Below are 21,543 nucleotides of genomic sequence, written 5' to 3' on the forward strand. Positions count from 1 at the left end.
CTTCCTGACGCAACCCTCTCTATTTATCCGGGCTTGGGACCGGCACAGAAGTCACTGACTTGCAACCCCTGTGGCCAGATTCCACAGCGAATCGTCACACTGACGACTCGCATGTTGACCTTTGGCACGTGTTTTACGCCGGATTCCCTTCCTGACGCAACCCTGATTCGAACCCGGGGCGCAGCGGCGAGAGCGCTGTGCCTTAACCACTAGCCTACCAGGGATGGCTACACAGACTGCATTCCTAATCATAATATATTTTGTACCTCTTTTTTTTTTTACTGTCTTGCAACTTTTGCATGCCTTTTTCCAAAAAAAAAGACGGGTGATAAAACTGACTGCTTTTTTAGACAGACTTTAGATATTTTGTCAAGAGGATAGTTGCTGGGACTACCCACAAGGGCGCAGTCTTAGGTGTGCGCACAGGCAACATGTGGCGCATGTCAAAATACCCCTACCCATTATTTGCAATGAAAGTGTGTCAACACTTCAGGATATGCTATTGTCCTATTTTTCAGGTCTCAACATGCGTCAAAGGTGTAAAGTACTGAACTACTTACCCATTTTTGTAGTACTACGTTGAATTCATGCAAATTCACTGAATTTGGTGTAATATGACATGCGTCACATGACGAACCACACAAGTTTATTCTGGCCCAGTGTCAGGCAAAAGGTCTGCGGCTGCATTCTGTGCCGCTTGAAGCTTTTTCATAGAATGCAGATTAAGTACAGTAATCTAATCTTGAACTAATGAACGCATGAATAGCAGTTTCAAGATCAGAGGATGAGAGAAATGACTTTACTCATTAATCTTAGCCAAAAAAAGCTGGTTCAAGGACTTTATTGTCAATTCACCATATGTGCAGGACATACAGAAAATAGAAATACCATTTCTCTCTCACCTAGTGTTGTGTGCCATAACATTTAGGAACTAAAATAAAGTAGAATAAAAAATAGAATAAGAACTGCATTAATGCAATTAGGCTAAATCTAAACAGTACAGCCAATAAGCTGTGACTCAAAACCATGTACAGTCAGTGACAGTAGTGCAAACAATAATAGGAGATTGTCAGCCTGGTGGCTGATGCTGTTTGTAAGTCTGGTGGAGTGGGCCTGAAGACTCCAGTACTTGGCCTTTACAACTGAGGTAATTTGCTTGTCCACTTTTAACTGGCCATCAAATAACACAACCACATTTTTCACCATGGTTTTCTTATGTGGGGGAAGAGGGCCAAGATCTATACCGATAATGAAATGGGTTTGGCTTTACCAAAGCAGTTCAGTTTTCTTCTCAAATAAATAAGTAAACCAAGTTGCAGATTCTGGCATCCAGGGAAGATGCATTTGTTGGATGAAGACATAGCTAGATAGCAGGCTATAGGCTGTATACTTCTCTCCCATTCACTGACCGGAGTAGACGCCAAGAAGGGCATTGCTACATCTAGCAAGTATGATCGTGCTCTCACTGGCAGTCTTGGTGGATCTCCTCTAGACAGAATAGCCAAACTGTCAAATTTTAAAAAGTAACTAGCTGTGTAGTAGTAGTTGCAGTAACTCGGGTATAATGTGCTCTAGTTTTTATAATGTTACAGTATTAGGGGTCATGTCAATGAAAGGCTCCAGTGCCTCATCAAGCCATGTTTTCTGTGAAAAACTGTTTAACGATCTAACTCCACAGTTCAGTAGCCTACTATGTAGTTCAGTCTTTTCAAATATGTTATTTTCTAACATGTAAAATGTTTGTCCATTAACTGAATAGGTTTGTACTGGCGCTGTTTGTATTACTCACAGGAAATGATAAAAAAAATAAAGTACAGGCTAGATTAGATTTCTTAGTATGATACAAATTCAATCAACATGTCGCATCTTCTGCACTTCATTGCATTCTCAGGTTTTAGGGTTATACATTTAGTTCTGTGCAGATGTGGAGATCTACATCAAAATGAATTTAATGAGTGGATTTGAAAAGACTGATATAAGCAGATTCCACACTGGATTTGTTTGCCAGTGTTGGTATTTGAAATTCAGCATTTTGTAAACTGCCCTTGCAATGTGATTTCTGACCAGGCATGGCAAGAGAGTAAGTGACATCTAAAAGGTAGAAGAGAGGTGTTTTTGTCCTCTCGCCTTCCTCTGTCATGTGTATTCACACACACTTACAAATAGAGCTGGTTCCTCTTTCTTTCCATGCCAGAGATTGGAGGAGGCCTGGGGGGACCCCTCCCCCTCCTCCCTCTGGGGCTTCTCTTTCTCTGTCCCTCTCTGTTTCTCTGCCTCTCTCTCTCTCTCTCTCTTCTGTGCTTTTATCTCTCTATCTTGCTCCCTCCGCCTCCTCGCGGTCTTTCATCATATTAACCCCCTGTGTGCCAGGGCCTGAGGCACACTAATGATTTCTAAATGGGTAAATCAAACATGGCGACCACCCTGGGACAGACAGATGCGCGCACGCACGCATGCACACACACACACATATACACACACACTTTGTATTCCTTGTAGTGTGTGAAAGAGGTAACGCATAGAGCCTTGTGTTGGTATTGTTTTTAAGACATGTTGTGTTGGTATTGTTTTTAAGACATTTTCTCTCCCATCTTTTCTTTTAGCAGTAAGAAGGTAGATTTGGAGGGCGGGGCTAGTGCTGCTAAGAAGGATTCTAAGAGGAAGAGAGAGTCATCAGCCAGCGATGATGTGGAGGTGAAGTCTCCACCTTCCTCACCCCCTGAAGAAGAAGATGATGACGGTGTACAGGTGCAACAAACAGAATCAAAAAAGGACCTTTGCACTTTGAGTCATTTAAAAAAAAAACAAACAAAAAAAAAAAACAATGGCTTATAGAGAACACTGATGTTTCAGTATAGCTGCCTTCTTCAGTGTGCATGTACAGACCACATACAAGGAAAAGTACCCGGTAGTTTTCAGGGGTTGTTCCAACCCCAGGAACCACTCAACTCTAGAAGGTATACAAAGTCATGGCTAATACTGTGTAGCAGCATAGGTCCAGGAAGTCCAGCAAAAAGCAGAAGGCCGTAAAACATTTGCAAATCCTTGTCGCAGCCTGTACGGAATAGAAGGCATTGAACCAGTGGTTTTTGCTTTGAGACCGAGCACATGGGCTCCTCTGTCAAGGTTACATTATGCATCAGCAACTTTTCAGCTTGAAGATTTTCAATGTTAAATGTTTTTCTTCCTCCAGTTTTAAAGCAGTTATTGTCTGTATGGTTTTTAAATGCTGTTTGGTGTGAAACATGGTGTTTGGAGGAATAAGCAGCACTCCACTGTACCTCTCCTCAATCAGATTTTTTTTTTTTTGTCCCAATGTAATTATGTGTGTAAACAGAGTAGCATCTGGCTATTAGCTCCCTAAAATGTTGTGGCTCTCATTCAAATAGGAAAGCACCCCAGCAGCAGTATGTCCATTTAGCCTGTTCGATGCAGCAGGTGTTTTCCACAGCCATATTATTTGGCAACATTTTGAGCCCAACTAATTGGTTGTTTTCTTCAAAGTCAATATGGATAACATACTGGACCATATGGAACAGAATAATGAAAATGAAGTCTGTTTTTGGAAGAGGAAGACCTGGTAAATGAAAAGCTCACACAGTGCTGGAGCTTCTTCTCCATCTCTGATGTAATATTGTGGAGTGCTGTTTACATTTGCAGTTTAATATATGATGGTTTGTTTATGTTAAGTAACATTACACATCTGCCTTTTTGAACATATTTGCTTTATTTTGTTAGTGAAAGGGGTATAGTAAAAAGGCGTTTAATATCTAAGCTGGGAATTTCTTGAACAGCCATAACAAATGGGGAGAAAAAAATACCAACACCCTTGTTGTCTCCTTTGTTCATCAGAAGCGTCGCTCCAGCCGTCAGGTAAAGAGGAAAAGGTACACGGAGGATCTGGAGTTTAGAATTTTAGAGGATGATGACAGTGGTGATGACTCGCCAGCACCGAAATCCCCATCGTCGTCATCCCAGCAACAGGTACAGCTTGGGTTTCATTATTGGTTTACAGTGAATGACCAAGGTCTGTATTTGATAGGGTTGAACAATAGGGTGATATATACGGAGAGAAGCTACACATATACCGTATCTAAGGCTTGGTTTAGGAGTGATTATGTATTCACACTTGGACCAAGTAGATTTAAGCAGACTGGTTGGGTGAAACTCCATCCCTTTTGTGTTATTTTGTGTGCTTCCAGGATGTTGCTGAAGCTGAGGGGCCTGTTGTGGAGAAGATCATGGGTCTGCGTACCCCTAAAAAACAGGTAAGATACACAGAGAGCCACACAATACACAGAGACATGTGCACATTGACACCCTGGGCCTAGTCATGGTTTACGTCATCTGATTAGTCGTTCCACAGCTGGCCTAAGCAAATGACACATGCACACATAGCTCAGACAGCATGTATTCAGTTGGTAAGCAGAGACAATAGTTCTTCTTGTGTGTGTGTGTGCGTGCATGTGCTTGGTGCTCTGAGTCTGCAAGAGTGTGCATCTACTCAGCATTGTTTTAGATGGCTTGTCTAAAGAAAGCTCACCCCTGAGCCAACACACGCACGCACATACAGTCACCAGCCAACTTTCTTTTGCTAGCCAGCTGCTACTAGGTCACCACCCTACGTATACACACACATTCATGCAGTTCTATTCAGAGTTGACCCTGGGCTTGGCACCCAGCCAAAACCGCAACGTTAGCTATGCCAGACACCAAACTACCATTTCCTCAGGCTGGTTGTGTGTAATGGATGATTTATGACATTACAGTAGTGATTGCATGGTGTGTGTGTGTGTGTGTGTGTGTGTGTGTGTGTGTGTGTGTTGCAATGATAATTGAGAATGAAAGTAAGAGTAAATAACAAAACTGCTCTAAGGAGCAACAGTTCCATTTACTCTTTCGCATACACAAAAACATAACATATTAGTCTTACACAGAGCTACTGAATCTTTCTTTCATTATGTTTGTTGCCAGCCGCATACTTTAAATCTTTTTTTTTAATATAGATCTGTTTTGAGAGTTAACACTGAATTTGTTTATATTCCCTGACAAACCCATTGAAATACGAGATTTTCTGATTTCTTCTCCTGCAGCTTCACTCACATTTGGACTTTGTTTTACCCAAAACAGCAAATAGTTGCAATACTGATAAGATATGAATGAAACAGTACTTTCCCTCAGTGAGAGGATGTCAAGCAGAGTGAGATTCAGTGATGACTGATAATGTCAGTGTGAAGCTGGTACCCAGGCTTCTTCTGTGCCACTTCACTTACTCAAGCACATGTTGGGTAACAGTAACGAGCCACTTCTGTGTGTTCACCATGTAGTTGCTATATTTGCAGTAATTATTAACCTTTTCTTTTTTTTCAGCTGGAGTCAGGGGAGGAAGTGGAAGTGGAGGAGTTCTATGTCAAGTTCAAGGGCTTGTGAGTAACATGGCAGTTTTCTCTCTCCACTTCTTTTGTCTGTCACAGCATGGGTTTTTTCCCCTCTTTTTTAAGACCTATTTTCAATGCACACACCAGGGTGAAGAGCTCAGTATATTCAGCCTGAAAACCTCATTCACTTTCTTTTACCGTTAGCTGTACCATTTATTTGTGCTACAGATCCACTCTTTCATCAATAAAACAAAAGTGATGTTATATCAAATATTGCCAAATGTGTAGTATTGTTGTGCATCTTTTGCCATAGCAGTCATTTATTTGAGTCTGTATACAGCCCAGTCAGATAAAAGACTGAATAGCAAACAAACTGGCTTTAAGCTGCATGTTGGCTACATAAATTTCACCGCATGACTTGCAAATACCTAATCTTATCAAACAAGTTGGTTTAGGATAAAGTATTTAGGCCCTTTTCATATAGAGCACAATTATCACTGAATTCTCAAGGCGAAACAATGGTGAATCATCTAGCAGCAGCTCGCACTCCTTCACCACTTTCAAAAGTACCCACCCAAACCTGCCTTTAACTGGTTTCTGATGGCATTGCCAACCAACACAGCTCGGCTCTTCAGCAGACGGGCTTGTTTCCCCTCTGGTAAGTTGCATATGATGTCACCATGTTGGTGATGTCAAATACCTGTGCCAGTAAACAGAGTTGTAAACAAAGCAGCATGGAAGCTAGTGAGACAGTCAGCGTTATTTCTACTTATTTACATTTGTTCAGCTTCCAGAGTATAAAAACTTTGTTTAGACTGAAAGACGTTATTGTTGATTGAACGAAGACAGATGGAATTTATGGCTGAGATGGCAATGAATCGTCGAAATTATCAACAAAGGAAATGAGCCTTCATTTCCTCCTTGTTGGCAATTGCTGAAGTGATGACGACACGTGTGCCATTGCATACGTTCACGGGTTTAGCCGAGGCACAGCAGCCAATGACCCCTGTCGATTCCAGGGTCATTTGTCCCAGTAGTTGCATTCCCACTGCCGTCAAAAGCCGAACTGTGGCGAATTTACATGGGTTTATTGGGAAAGCGGCTTTTGATAGTTCATAAAGCCACCCTCTGATATTAGCACTTGGCCTTAAATCCGCAACTAAAATAATTTTCACTACTAGTTAATCTGTTAAATATTTTCATGATTCATAGTGAAAACCAGTTTGGCGGTATTGAAGTAAGTCAAACAGTTTCTTAAGGTTTCTTACTCGACATAATTTTGTTTCAGTGACTAGAGGGTCTAGTGAGCCTCGAAACAAACTGACACCAAAAGCCACTACTAACGGGTTTTTGCACCTTCCTTCGAGTCATGTTTCCTAGCAGCGACGTAGACCATGGATGTCTAGTTGTGGCAAACTGTATAAAATGCCTCCAGTCCAAAGCTGGTGTTAGCCAGCGAACAAGTAAGTTAGTCAATCCAGTAAAATGCTCTGTTTACTACTAATACAAAGACTGAATTACTCTAAGATTAAAACCATATTAATTCAATAAAAAGTTTAATTATGGACTGTACTAGGTCGCTAATGCTACCAAAACAAACTGGTTAGCTTTAGATGTTGACGAATCAAGAAAGAAGAGCACCACATCCGAATCAAATTTTGAATTCTTTGGCTGCTTTTAATGTTCTCCATCTCAAAGAGCCAAACCGATGATAACCCTCTCTGTGCAACAGAATGTGACCTCTTCAGGCTGGCAGCCACTGCTTATAATTTGTAGCTGCTGAGAGCTCCTTCATAGCTGGCTGTTTGACTGCTCACATGTCGAAAGTGCAACATTTGAGCGTTTAGTTTCATTGTGAATATTAATGAACACTGTGAAAAGTTAGCAGCAGCAGCGGCGGCACAGCTGCTGTTGCACTGATCTTCTATGCACCTGTCTTTGAAAGCCAGCATTTGTCCATCAATAAAGAATGATCACCACCACCAAGTCTTTGAAATGAAAGAATTTCTTAGTGTGTTTTTCTTTCTCTCTCTGTGTCAGTTCGTACCTCCACTGCCGCTGGGCAGACTTAGAGGAGTTGGAGAAGGACAAGAGAATACATCAGAAGGTCAAGAGGTTTAAGGCCAAGCAACAACTCAACAACTTTATAACAGAGGTAAGACCTGAGCAAGCCAGTTAGCCAACTGCCTGGGTCCTGGCCCTACGCTGCATTCAGGAAACTGCACACAAGGGTCACTTTGGCTATTTCTGTGCTATTTGTAGTACATGTGCAGCTCAAACTCTTCCAATAGAAGGGATTGAGATTAACCGTTTTCAGCAGACAAACGGGGTCACTTGTACAATAATGTACACTGACTGTACAAACGGTGTTGTAAAAAAATTCCACATGGACAAATTAAACAATGGGGAAACAATTTTAGACAAATTGAAACATGTAAAATTCCTAGAATACCTTAAATTTCTTCATAAATTAAATTTCCTCAGTCATACTGTGCAAATATGAAGTCATCTGACTTGTCTTGTTGAACCGCCTCTGTGCTTCTAACAGTAAAACTTTACCTGCTTTCTCTCCAGATGGATGATGAGCCTTTTAACCCAGACTATGTGGAGGTGGACCGTGTCCTGGATGTTTCAGAGAGCACAGATGAAAATGGAGAGGTGCTTTGATCTCCTGCTGTTGTCTTTCATGGGTTTGAGGCTCCCCCTCTCTTCTCTTCTCTCTTCACATGCAGACTCACCAAGCCGCCTTTCCCCCCCATTTCTGTCTGTCTGTGTGCAGATGGTGACCTTATACTTAGTCAAGTGGTGCAGCCTGCCTTATGAAGACTCTACCTGGGAGCTGAAGGCCGATATCGACCAGTCAAAGATAGAAGAATATGAACGCATCACAGCACACACACCTAACACTACGAGAGTGGTAAGTAGCTGTGTGTGTTTAATAGATGGTCTTTGGGTGCCATCTGTGTTCCGGCCTCCTCCCAGTAGGCATGTGTGTGTTGGCCTGCTGCCGCCCCCTTCCTCCTCCAGATTTACAGCTCCCTTAACTGCTCTCCACAGGGCCACGTTCTTGTGGTCTTACACACGTATAAACACACACACACCCTGCTCTTGTGGCCAGGCCAAACCACTAACAGTGTGTTTAATGCTGAACAGAAGCTGTGGTCTTTCTCTCCATTACTCCTTTCTCTCACTGTGTCCATCTTTTTAACTATTGCCTACTGTTTGTTCTTAAGGCCCACGTTAGAAATGCTCTGTCATAGAGTGGCACTATTTGGAGGCGTTTATATTTGTAGCTCCACTGTGTTTTAGGGGATGGTTGGTTTACTGGCAGAAAAATATATCCTCAACTCTTGTTTGTTGCAGATGTATATCTTCCCCACAGGATGAATCATGAGTGACGTTAATAATCTTTAAGATTTTTAGAAAAACAGATGAAAATATACATGCCTGGCTGATGCCTGTGCAACAATATGGTGGCCTATAAAGAGGGCGTGATGGTGGCTCAGCTCTGTTTACTGTAAATTTTAGTCGTGTGTTTGTGTGTGTGTTATGGAAAACAGCCCAAAATCATCACACTTAGGACATTTGCTGTCATCAGTTTTTTGATAAATCAACTGTTATTGCTTTAACTATGGCAGTGAAACCTAGTTCAAACCCATCTACACCTTTCCAAAAATCACCATCAATAATTTGATGGGTAAGTAATAGTAACAGGAAATGTAACAGCTAAGCAATAAGCCTTAATGTCATTTAATAACCCCACATAATTTCTTTGTGTAGGATCGACCTCCTGCTGCTGACTGGAAAAAGCTGGAGGGCTCCAGGGAATACAGAAATGGCAACGCACTCAGGGAATACCAGCTAGAGGGCCTCAACTGGCTTACTTTCAACTGGTATAACTCGTAAGTCACCATTAAATTTGTTTTGTTAGACTAAGTCCCTAAATGTTACTGCTAGCCTGCATATGTGCTATCACCTCAATAAATAGTCTTAAGTGGACATTAAGTGGCTCTGTAGCATAGTGCTGTTAGTTTTCCCACTGGTGCCCTCCATGCTTGAAATATACACTCAACTGTATGGTCATTGTGGAAGCTGTTTGTTATTTAGGCTGCTATTTATCTGCAGTGACATAAAACGAGGTGGACAAAAACAGCAGCACAAACTACATCCTCCAAAACAATCATATAATAAGGATAAGGATAATCACCTTTATTGGCCAAGTATGTTACACACAAGGAATTTGTTTCCGGTACAGAACCAGTATAGTTGAATCAGCACCTCTGATTAGTTTCAGTAAAAGTATTGGATGCATTTCAGGATTTAGAAACTAACATCAAGGAAAATTCAAGCAAGTAGGACACATCTGACTACAGTTTTAGCAAAGAGTCTGAACAACTTTCTATGTGAGACATTTCAGTTTTTGATATTTAATAAATTACCAAAAAATTCTGCAAACATGTTTTTTACTTTGTGTTTTGTTGTTATAGGTTATTGAGTGTAGATTGATGGACAAAACATCAATTGGCAATGAGAAAAAAACTAATTGTTCAAAACCTGGAAGAATCAGAATACTACTTGCACTAGGGTTGCAGATCTTTGCTCATCTGGCAATACTTTTGGTTTTAAAAGACCAAAACCCTAACAGACATGCAGGATTAGTTTTTATATAATAGAATGGAAGCCATCACCTCACTGCTTTGCTTTTCCACAGTATTTCCCTGTGTTGGTTTCTGTTTGGAGGAGGGTGGGGCTGCACTCCTCACACACATACTAACACGCAAACAGCTGAGCAGAGCATGCGAGTCAAGCATCACAATGCTCCTTAGTTACATAAATTCAGCCAGTATTGGAGACGGTATGAGTAGTTTATCAAACAGCCGATTAACAAGCAGAACACAAACGTGCCGAAATGTGATGTCTTCACATGGTGCCCGTGGTCCACATTTTACCTCAAAACCAACAAGTGAAGTCAGTCATTTTAATTCTAAACCGGTGTGTGTGTGTGTGTGTTTACACACTGTGCTTGTAATGCTAATGGTTGAGATGTGAAGATGCTGACATTTAACCAATCACTCTGTGAGCACCCTCCCCATCCCCCCTCGCGTTCATGGAAATTGATTTTAGTACTACCTCCTGAGGGGTGCTGAAATGTAGCTCCCAGAACACACCTCCAAAGCAGGAGGCGAGGAAGGCAGTGGAAACAAACACAGAGCCCATTACGAGCGTTACACAGCTCATCAGGTGTCAGTAGGTTCCTATGGTGGAAAAACCCTATTTCTTACATACAAGTAGGCAATGGTGACTTCACCAGTTTAGTGACAATGAACCACAAATGATGTGAAATGCAAATCCCACATACAGCCCATGTGTTTCAGCCTCTCACTCTATGCATATCTTTCAACCTCCACAGACGTAACTGTATCTTGGCAGATGAGATGGGTCTAGGGAAGACCATCCAGTCTATTACATTCCTTTATGAGATGTACATGAAGGGCATTGAGGGGCCATTCCTGGTCATCGCCCCACTTTCTACCATTCCCAACTGGGAGCGAGAGTTCAGGACCTGGACTGAGCTCAATGTGGTGGTGTACCATGGCAGCCAGGCCAGCCGCAAGACCATCCAGGCCTATGAAATGTACTACAGAGATGCACAGGTAAACAGGAGCCAGGGCTGCTAAACTGCTCTTATAAAACGGCTCCTTTGAAGGATTTGTCTGGGATGATATTAGCTACTGTTGGTTAGGAACAATTATATTTACAGTGTAAACAAAAATAATCAACAGAGATTGCTGAATAAGTCAGGAGGGTCGGTGGCTTTTAGCTGTTATACAAGTCAGTGATACCATTATTCATTGTGATTTATGAATTAGTGCTGCTTCAGTAGTACTAAAAAGTGGAATTAGCTTTTAGTGGAACACTAGAGTCATGTATTTCATACACTGAATATAAAGAAATGTGAATATTACAGTGCATACTTCAGTATTCCAGAAGTCTGGGAAATGCGTTTGTGTCTTTCTCCTAGTTGGAGCAAGTAGATTCATCACTGACACTTTAGGTAGGCATATTACTGAGAAAAGTGGATGTACTTCATATACATGCACTCCCTACACTGCATGTCTGGAGGTGATTTAAAAGATAACATTAATAGATTTGTGCTCTTTAATTGTGCAAATTGGCATGGCTTGAATTTAAACAGTGTAAGCGTTTTGTTATAAAGATGCTGAAATTATTTTCTCAACACTTTTTTCATGTAACAATAAATGAACTACAGTCTGTATTAATTTGCATTTTAAGTGTTAAATTTGCCAATGTAAGTACGACTTATCCAGGCTCGCATGACACATCTGTAAAATCTTTCTTTGCTGTTATGAAAATGCTCCGTCAGAATGTGAGTGGCCACTTCTGCAGCTATGTAGCAGTCACATACCTGTAGCTCAACACCAGCTTGCAAACATGTAAATTAGAAATGAAGTGAAGACTTAGAGAGAATTTGGAGTGTTCTCACTAAAAAGAAGGCAAACTAGGATGCATCACATGTAGATGGAGGACAGTAGATAATGCTGTGTGAGATGGTGAACAAATGTGAACATCACCTCAGAAGGGTTTGGACACCGCTCCTCTGTTGTGTAAACTGTTTACAGCACTCCAGCTGTAACCAGATACTGTAAGCCCTATAATTCTGCTAACATTGAGAGTCTCCTTCACCACAGTGAACCTTTGAAAAAAATAAGCTGCAGTAGTAGTATCCTTACAAGCTGCATGTTCCTTATCCAGACTGAGGCAATCCTTAAGTTCAGAACTGACCTCATCTGTCTAATATACTACAGATATGTAAAACAGACAACATAGGGACTCTTTCTACCTGGCTTATATTGCTATGGCTGGCTGGCATGACTTACAGATTTTGACAGTGAGGTTTTTTATTGTGAATTTGAGCTAGTTTGAATAAAGGAAATTGACAAGTGGCCTGTTACTGTATTACAACTAACATTTTGAGTTTATAAACCATACAACCCACTATACCATTTCTGACTATAGAGGGTAGGACTGCTACAAGTCTTAGCTTGATCTGGACCTCTATCTCAGCCTTTTTTAGCTTTTCCACAAAGGATTGTGGAGCAACTGTGTCTCAGTCACTTTAGATCTAAAAGTGGACAGTTTCCCTCTTGGCTCCATAGTGTAGGATAATAATGGAGCTGGGGTCTAAGACATTTTGCATTATTGTTTTTTCCTTCATCCTGTTATTTTTCGGCCTTCTTCCTTCCAGGGTAAGATAATAAAGGGAGTGTATCGTTTCCATGCGGTTATAACAACCTTTGAAATGATTCTGGCCGACTGTCCCGAGCTTCGCAGCGTGCCGTGGCGCTGTGTGGTGATAGATGAAGCACATCGCCTCAAAAACCGAAACTGCAAACTACTAGAAGGGCTTAAAATGATGGACATGGTGAGTGGTGGTCTTTTATATAGCATAGTGGTGGTTGTGTTGAGAGAAATAAAATTTGGAAGAGGTATGTTCACAGTTTCTTGGCACACTGAGTGCAAGTTGATATAAATGTTTTGTCTGTTGTGATGTTTTCTTTGCACATTTTTCAAAGGTCTTGCTGAAATTTGACAGCACTTAGTATCAGAGTTAGAATTGAACAAAATATCCCAGGACCTCTCTCCTCCTCTTTAGGGATTGAAATCTTGTAGACATCATGCTTTCAGTTTTAGAAACACTAAATATGCCTTTCCTGTCTCTGCTGTCTTCTCAAGGAGCACAAAGTTCTGTTGACAGGAACTCCTCTCCAGAACACTGTGGAAGAGCTCTTCAGCTTACTGAACTTCCTGGAGCCTGAGAGATTCCCGTCTGAGCAGACATTCATGACTGAATTTGGTGACCTTAAGACTGAAGAACAGGTATATGGACAACCTTATTGGTACTCCAGACATATGAGGGGGTCTTTTACAACTTTGCACAGTGTATAAAGTCCAGTTCCAATTAAGGATTAATGTTACGTTTGTGTGCCTCAGGTTCAGAAATTGCAAGGCATTCTGAAGCCCATGATGTTGAGAAGACTAAAGGAAGATGTGGAAAAGAACCTTGCCCCAAAGGAGGAGACCATCATTGAGGTAGGACTGTGATCTGATCATAGATGTCCCCTAACTGACCTATTTTGGTGAGAAATTTGTTGAAGTGATGAAGATGGTTATAAGAGGACTTAATTAGATTAACTGTTGTTATTGTCAGGTGGAACTGACCAACATCCAGAAGAAATACTATCGAGCCATTCTGGAGAAGAACTTCTCATTCCTGTCCAAAGGAGGTGCAGGAGGAGGTGGAAGTGCCAGTGTTCCCAACCTCCTCAACACCATGATGGAGCTGAGGAAATGCTGCAACCACCCCTACCTCATCAATGGTACACATATATATATATACACACACACACACAATTATGTTATGGCATTGCAGTAAAAACTTACCGCAGACCAGTTGTGCTTTTTCCTAAATATTTGTAATTGTTGTCTAGGAGCGGAAGAGAAGATCATTGAGGAGTTCAGGGACTCCCATGGAGGTGGGGCAGATATGCCAGACATGGCACTCCAGGCCATGATCCAGGCTGCAGGCAAGTTGGTGCTCATCGACAAGCTGCTGCCCAAACTGAAGGCAGGTGGCCACAGAGTACTGGTGTTCAGTCAGATGGTTCGCTGTCTGGACATCCTGGAGGACTACCTCATCCAGAAACGGTGAGAACAGAGACAAGTCAGCATTTCCTTACAAGGTGCAAAGGCTAATAAAATGGTAATGAGGTAGGGATATTCTGAATTAAAGCTTTTTAATGCCAGTTTCTAGCCAAACCTTTTAATACTGGGTATCTACTGGAACAGAGTCAGAACTGGAAATTACATTTGCCTACGTGACACAGTAGTCCTGTTACACTACTGGTACATTTTGAAAATAAGATAACATAGAACTAAAGTCATGCTTGTTTCTATGCTTTGAATGCTAAAAATAAATGTATACATAGCAGCAACACGCACACAAGTTTGTTGAGCCGTGATCCGAGTCCTTCATTATTGGGTATCTGCTGGCACAGAGTCCAATCCAGTGCTTGTATTTACCTACCCGGGTACCCTACAAAGTTTGCTGCTTCAGTGTTGCCTTAGCCTCCATCACCCATGAGAAGTTGCTACATTGATATTTTGTTTTAAGGTGTCTTAAACCTTTAACATTATTTTCAACATTATACAAATACTTAACAAATTCAAGTTAAACATCAGGTAAGACCCATGTGTTATATTTAATTGCCAATTTATTGTGTGATTTGGCATATTATCACATAAAATAATTGCCAAGACAAGCAGCAGATGTTTGTGAACACACTGTTTTAACTGATATCAGCTTTTACACTAAATTTACAAAAGAAAGATACAGAATGTACTGGATCACCAAGAATTACAAATGATCTTTGGCTTTGCACTGAAACCAGGTGCAGAGAGCACTTTAACCAGACAACAGACAGATGTTAATTTCAGGCTGTTATTCACACATTTAACTTTAGTTACTAGCCATGGCTGATGAGAACTGCCACTGGCAACGTTTCTCATTTTAAATGGTGAAAGTTAGAGGCTAAACATGAGATGCTCCCGAGTGAATGTTTTATACACTGCTAATAAGAAAGGTGCAATAAGTTGTTTGTAGCAAGTTTTTGTTTAATTGTTCTAGCTTAGCAGACTTTGTGTATTTTGCCAGCCAGAATGTCAGACGTCTGTGATACTCGAACCCCAAACTTTCTAACTGGCACTCATGCAGTTAATTGCTCTGTGTAGGCCTTCATAAAATGAACAGCTTTGCAACAGAAGGCTGAGGTGGACAGAACAGCAGAGTGCACTAATGAAAGTATCTGAATTTATTATAACTAATGACGAACCATTTACACTGCCAGATACAGATCTGCTTAGAACAGCTCTACTACAGTGCTTGCTTGTTCGGTAATGGTGCCAGTATAGCGACAGCAATTAACACCTGCCCCTCAACTCTGTGTGCAGGTACCCCTATGAACGCATAGATGGCAGAGTTCGTGGTAACCTGCGGCAGGCAGCTATCGACAGGTTCTCCCGACCAGACTCGGACCGTTTCGTCTTCCTTCTGTGTACAAGAGCTGGAGGGCTGGGCATTAACCTGACTGCAGCAGATACCTGCATCATCTTTGACTCAGACTGGAATCCACAGAATGACCTGCAGGTACAAATGTGAAGACACTTCACCTGTAGTTTCTGTTGTATAATGATTTTGGTTGTACTGCAGAGTTCCAGCCAGGTTCAGGTGGGTGAGTTTAGAGTTCAGACTGTCTGCTGAATGTAATTATGCTGCTTAGCCACATCTAGCTGTGGGCCGCTGAGCCATATCATTAGTCCTATTCTGTAACCACATATTTCCAGCTGAATTCTGAATCTCTGCATCTGCTTTCTACAAGGCCCAAGCCAGGTGTCACCGTATCGGCCAGTCCAAGTCAGTCAAGATCTACCGCCTGATCACCAGGAACAGCTATGAGAGGGAGATGTTTGACAAGGCCAGTCTTAAGCTGGGGCTCGACAAGGCTGTTCTCCAGAGCATGAGCGGACGAGAGAATGCCAACAGTGGGGTAGGACATCTCAATCTCACACATGGACAGGCATTCAGCATCTACATCAATAACTTGAGATTGATTTTTCCTTTAAGTGGATCTCCTTAATTTAGCATGAGTTAGAAGGCTGCTTCATATGCAGTAGTAACACCCATACAGTGTGTACATCCCTGACCCCTTTGAAAACACAAAATATTTGGTATGGAAGTAAATATTTGCCTCTGTGGTCCAGGTCCAGCAGTTGTCCAAGAAGGAAATTGAGGACCTGCTGAGAAAAGGAGCATACGGAGCTTTAATGGACGAGGAAGATGAAGGCTCAAAATTCTGTGAGGAAGACATCGACCAGATCCTTCAGAGAAGAACCCACACCATCACCATAGAGTCAGAGGGCAAGGGCTCTACATTTGCTAAGGTGCCATTTTTAGTCAGCCTAAAATCTGTGGCAAAATGACAATCTCCTCCCTCATACACACAGTGTTGTCTCACTGTGTGCGTGATGTGTGTCAGAATAATCTCTAAACAAGCGATTACTTTTTCTTCTGTGTGCAGGCCAGTTTTGTCGCAACAGGTAACCGAACAGACATTTCTCTGGAGGATCCAGACTTCTGGCAGAAATGGGCCAAGAAGGCTGAGCTGGACCTGGACACAATCAACGGACGGGTACCACACAACTTGTCCTTTTGTAGTTGTGACAACACCCACTGACATAACACACAAACGCACACTTGTCCTTCTGTAGTTGTGACAACACCCACTGACATAATGCATTTTCTAGCTGTTTACCTAAACCTACTGAAGTCAGAAGTTTGCATACAGTTGAGCTGAAGTCATTAAAAATGTTTGTTTGTTTTTTTTAGCCACCCCACAGATGTAATGTTAGCAAACTCTTTTTTTGGCAAGTCGGTTGGGACATGTACTTTATGCATGACAAGTCTTAACCCTAAAACTAAGTCTTAAACCTCAAAGCCCTTTGAAGTTGGAACACCTCAAATGTCCTCAAAAACATAGTATCAAACCAAAATATGTCCACACAGCTGTGGGATGAGTCGTATACACGCACTTGGCAGTGTCACCTTATAGAAAGGGGACTAGCAGTGGTGATTAGTCAGTGATAGGAAGAGGAAAGTGAGACAGACTGAGAAAGAAAGATGGAATGAACGTGGGGGGAGCAGAAAGAGAGAGATTAATACTGACAGTTGGGAATCTCCACTCGTTCTTAATTACCCATGTTTCCCTGCTCTCGTGTGTGTGTTTGAGCGAGAGAGAGTAAGCTTCTTAGCTCCACTTAACAGAGCACAGATGCCTGGAGGGTACAGAGATATCACTTAGGCTAGTGCTCACACACACACAGGTTTTCCTAGAGCTGTGCAGACACTCGCTGAAATAATACATTCCATAGCCCTTACCCTCGCATTAGCCATCACAACTAAATGCTTAAACCCAGCCCTTCCCTTAACCCTAACCTATGTACATACATACACACAGAAGACACAAGGTTGGTCTGCTTCATACACACAATGAGCATTCTGCTAACAGGCATCCTCATCTTCTTCCCCTCTATTGGTTCACTTCACTTCTTTATTTGGATGTTTGTCCCTCCTGACTTTTTTGTTTCCCTGTTGCCTCTTTTGTGGAGGGCCCTCCACTGGAACACTTAATCCAGCTCTGTGAGCGTGAATATGGGCTGCTCCCCTGGGATTTCTTATTGTGTGATGTAAAAATGGAAATGACTGCAGTGTTCTGTGATAATTGTGAAACTAACTACTGCCCTGTTTGTGCATATTCATGGAGGTGCAAGGGGAAACAAATCAAGTTAATTGAACAGAAATGTAATTCATTACACAAAATAATTAATGTCAGGTTATGTTTGAGCCGGGCAGCAATTTTTCAGCACTAGCCAATTAATCAGATTTGGTACAGAATATACTGTGTTCTTACCGGGTTCATACTGCTCGTAGAGGTAGGTATAGAAGAAATGCACAAATGGGCTACATCACCAGAATAAAGCCATGGGGCCTTTGCATAATGTTATTGGTAGATTTTAGGTCTTCGGTAACTGAAAACCAAGTTTTTGGTAAAGATCATTAAAAAAATAACAGAAGCAAAGAATTTATTTCTAAGCCATAAAAGTACATGACTAAAATGTCCATTGAAACTGTCTCCAGAATACACTGGTGATCGACACACCGAGAGTGAGAAAACAGACTCGGCACTACAGCAGCGTCAAAGAGGAAGAGATGCTGGAGTTCTCTGAGCTGGAGAGCGATGAGGACGAAACAAGCAAACCTTCATCCAAACCACGACGACCTCAAGAGAAGACCCAGGGCTACCCCCGATCCGAGTGCTTCAGAGTGGAAAAGAACCTACTGGTCTATGGGTCTGTCACATACTTGTTTCCTACTCAAAAACCAGATGAAGAACAGCAGCTAGTCTGGCCAAAATCCACCTAGTAGCACCTTTAAAGTGCCCTGTTAAACATGTTGTATGTTGTTTTGTACAAAAATGGAAATATGGAAATGTCAAGTTGTAGTTTTGTATTGGACTTGGTAACTTCCTTGAGTGTCTACTAGCCACCCACACAGACTGTTGAAGAAGATCAATCCTTTTTAGACATGAAAACACAAAAACTGCTGTTAAGAGTATGTCAGGCCAGCAGCTAGCAATGTAACCCTAACTAGTCACACTGGCCAGTCAGAAGCTTGAAGTCATTACTGGTTCAGGTGACAATGGTGTCTCTGCATTAGATCAGTGGGTCTCTGTTGTAGGATTGTTGCTGAGTTGTAGCAGTAACCCCCATAGGGGGATGCCTCTGTTCCTCAACATAGTGTGTGAGTGACTGTGTACAATATGTGTAAGCACATTATAAGCCCAGTTAGCAATGTTACCACCTTCACGTGTTTGGCAGCATCAGCCACTGCACAATATCGCCTCATAACATGCATCTATTTTGTTGTAAAATCAATAATAGATCCAGGCCTCAAAGGAGATACTGTTGCACAATGATGTCACGCAAATGAGATATGAGCAAACGCTGTTACAAACCACAAACTCAGTTTTCCTTGTTTACACGTCAACACTGAAAACAGAATTTCTGAAAATATTCACAGCTGTTTTCAGTGACCTAAAACAGTTTGTGTGTGGACAAAAGGCAAAAACGCACAGAAAAAAAATACCCATGTACATGGACAGCTAGCGGTTTTCTTGTTCTAGGTTCTAGGCTAAGGTTGGTGAGAATAATATAGTTGGGATTAAAGTCGTCACATGTCTTATTAAAGTGCAACAGCGAATAGTATTAATAGTAACATTTACAGACCGTGTGGCTAGAAAAGCTGGATTTACAGATGTGCTGCAGGTAGCAGACTGTCATGGAGAGGACTAGTATAGGTACGACACACCACATCCTGACCCATTTTCTCTGGATTTATCAGACGGTGTGTAAAATCTTAGTGCAGTGATAGAAGTGATTTAACTCGGACTTCTATACACAGCAGTGTTTGGAGTCTCAAGGGTACAGTATACTACACACAGAGGCAAAGTGACACACTTACCAAAGATAGTGATTATCTGGTGATTGCCATGGCTGACTTGGCATGACTGTGTGTGCATGTGCATTTGTGTAAGAAAGAATAGTGGCACTAGTGAGATGTCAGTGTTGTCATTGTTACAGTCTAGTCGTGTGGCCTGAGGCTTTAGGGCACAGAGCACACTGTCTGGCTGGGCTTGTCCTCTCTGCTCAGTACTTTGTTGTCTTCTCCCTTCATCCATCTCTCTTGTACGTGCACTCTTCCACCATTTTTGTTCAGTCTTTCAGAGTATGACTGGTTCACAGGATTCAGTGAAGATTGCGAAGCTGCAGTGGAAATTTTTTACTTGAGAACAAGACAGTTTGAGGGAGGGACACTGTCCACCACATCAGCCTTTGTGATGCTTAGGTGGCACTAGCTAGGGTGCCAGTCATGGTTAAGTCAACAGACTAGTAAATGAGGGCAGCATTCATCATTGTCTGCCACTGGGCTGCAAGACAAAATTATGTGAGCTTGGATATATAGTCAGATGCCATGAAAGTGCTGTAGTACAGAGAAACAAACTGTCTGATGTAGTAAAATAATTTCACTATTTCAGAGTTTAGCGATCCAAGGCATCCAAAAATGTAAAATTACATTTCACCTTATTTTTCATCACTTTTTGTTAAACTACTATTCATAAGTGACCAATTTAAGACTTTCAGTATCTGGTGTTTGCATTATAGTATGTTAGGATGTTGACAGTGTTATTACCCATTGTATAGTGCATCATGTCAGTTATATTATCAGATTACAATTATTGCAAAATTCTCATGTTTCCACTTGAAAATATGCTTTCCCCCGTCAGTGAAGTGTAAATAGTGCAGTGCTGACAAACACATACTCGAGCCAGTGTTGTACCTCTACTTGCTTTAGTGTTTGTTCTCATTGAAGAGTTGACAAATCTGACAAATGACCAAAAATCCAGTATATTGGTGAATTTTCTGTCATTTCCTTAATGGTTTGACCAGCCTACTTTGACAGCACCATGTTCCATTAATCCGCTGTTGTATATTCAGTAATAAGAGCTAGAAGAGTATAGCTTTATGCTGACAGGTACGTCTCTTTGCATCCTCGTAGTTGGGGCAGGTGGAGTGACATCTTGGCTCATGGTCGCTTCAAGCGCCCCTTGAAAGAGGCCGATGTGGAAACCATCTGCAGAGCTCTGCTAGCCTACTGCCTGCTGCACTACCGTGGGGACGAGAATATTAAAAGTTTCATCTGGGACCTGATCACCCCAAGTGAAGATGGGACCACCAAGACGCTGACCAACCACTCTGGTAAGACACACACACACATACACACACACCTGATTATGCACTATATACAGGATGATTTCACTAACTGCACAGTGTATGAGCATCTGAAAAATCAAGGCTTAATACTGTACCTCATCTCACCACGGTTTTCTTTCAAATCTGACAAGCTAAAGTTTTCTAATGTGTCTAAACAAAAACAGCTTAAAACTGGGGACTGTCTGTTCAAACACTAAGTTTTCCTGCATAGAATCTCCGGACTATTTCTTTACCGCCCTCTCTCTCTACTCTCTACAGGTCTCTCTACCCCAGTCCCTCGGGGCAGGAAGGGGAAGAAGGGGAAGCCCCCGGCCCCGCCTCCACAGACTCCACGAGCTGATTGGTTGGCCAGCTGCAATCCTGACCATTTATTGCAAGAGGATAGTTACAAGAGACACCTGAAACATCACTGTAACAAGTAGGGCTTACACACACCACCCTGAAACATCAGGGTAGCTAGTGACTAGCACACCGCTGTTTAATTTTAAGGAGCAATAAACTATCTTTGTAAAGTAATATTGGTTGAATTAGTAATAACATAGAGCAAACATCTATGGATACCAAACTGACATGGGTGTAATGGGTTTTAAAACCAGGACATAGACACATGTCAGGTGTGATGTCTGGCTCTATAACCATACATACAGCACACCTTGAACAGATCCAGCAGTCACACGCACAGTCATTTGTTCTATGATCA

The 21,543-nt window shown here is 41.8% G+C and overlaps 1 protein-coding gene across 4 annotated transcripts in view; it reads left to right on the top strand.

Moving 5' to 3' along the window:
* Window positions 1-21,543, top strand: part of chd7 (chromodomain helicase DNA binding protein 7) — a 93,595-nt gene that overhangs the window by 55,759 nt on the left and 16,293 nt on the right. For all 4 annotated transcript variants that reach the window (XM_020625100.1, XM_020625102.1, XM_020625099.1 and 1 more), the window contains 21 exons: window positions 2,604-2,748; window positions 3,853-3,984; window positions 4,203-4,268; window positions 5,371-5,426; window positions 7,419-7,533; window positions 7,953-8,036; window positions 8,158-8,295; window positions 9,159-9,280; window positions 10,789-11,032; window positions 12,646-12,822; window positions 13,134-13,277; window positions 13,392-13,490; window positions 13,609-13,777; window positions 13,889-14,105; window positions 15,408-15,603; window positions 15,836-16,003; window positions 16,218-16,397; window positions 16,535-16,645; window positions 18,151-18,362; window positions 20,629-20,828; window positions 21,102-21,261. In XM_020625100.1, the coding sequence (XP_020480756.1) occupies window positions 2,604-2,748; window positions 3,853-3,984; window positions 4,203-4,268; window positions 5,371-5,426; window positions 7,419-7,533; window positions 7,953-8,036; window positions 8,158-8,295; window positions 9,159-9,280; window positions 10,789-11,032; window positions 12,646-12,822; window positions 13,134-13,277; window positions 13,392-13,490; window positions 13,609-13,777; window positions 13,889-14,105; window positions 15,408-15,603; window positions 15,836-16,003; window positions 16,218-16,397; window positions 16,535-16,645; window positions 18,151-18,362; window positions 20,629-20,828; window positions 21,102-21,261 (3,135 nt within the window). The remainder of the gene's footprint in view (window positions 1-2,603; window positions 2,749-3,852; window positions 3,985-4,202; window positions 4,269-5,370; window positions 5,427-7,418; window positions 7,534-7,952; window positions 8,037-8,157; window positions 8,296-9,158; window positions 9,281-10,788; window positions 11,033-12,645; window positions 12,823-13,133; window positions 13,278-13,391; window positions 13,491-13,608; window positions 13,778-13,888; window positions 14,106-15,407; window positions 15,604-15,835; window positions 16,004-16,217; window positions 16,398-16,534; window positions 16,646-18,150; window positions 18,363-20,628; window positions 20,829-21,101; window positions 21,262-21,543) is intronic.

This window comes from Monopterus albus, unplaced genomic scaffold (assembly GCF_001952655.1).
Source record: "Monopterus albus unplaced genomic scaffold, M_albus_1.0 scaffold345.1, whole genome shotgun sequence".
Classification (NCBI taxonomy): Eukaryota; Metazoa; Chordata; class Actinopteri; order Synbranchiformes; family Synbranchidae; genus Monopterus; species Monopterus albus.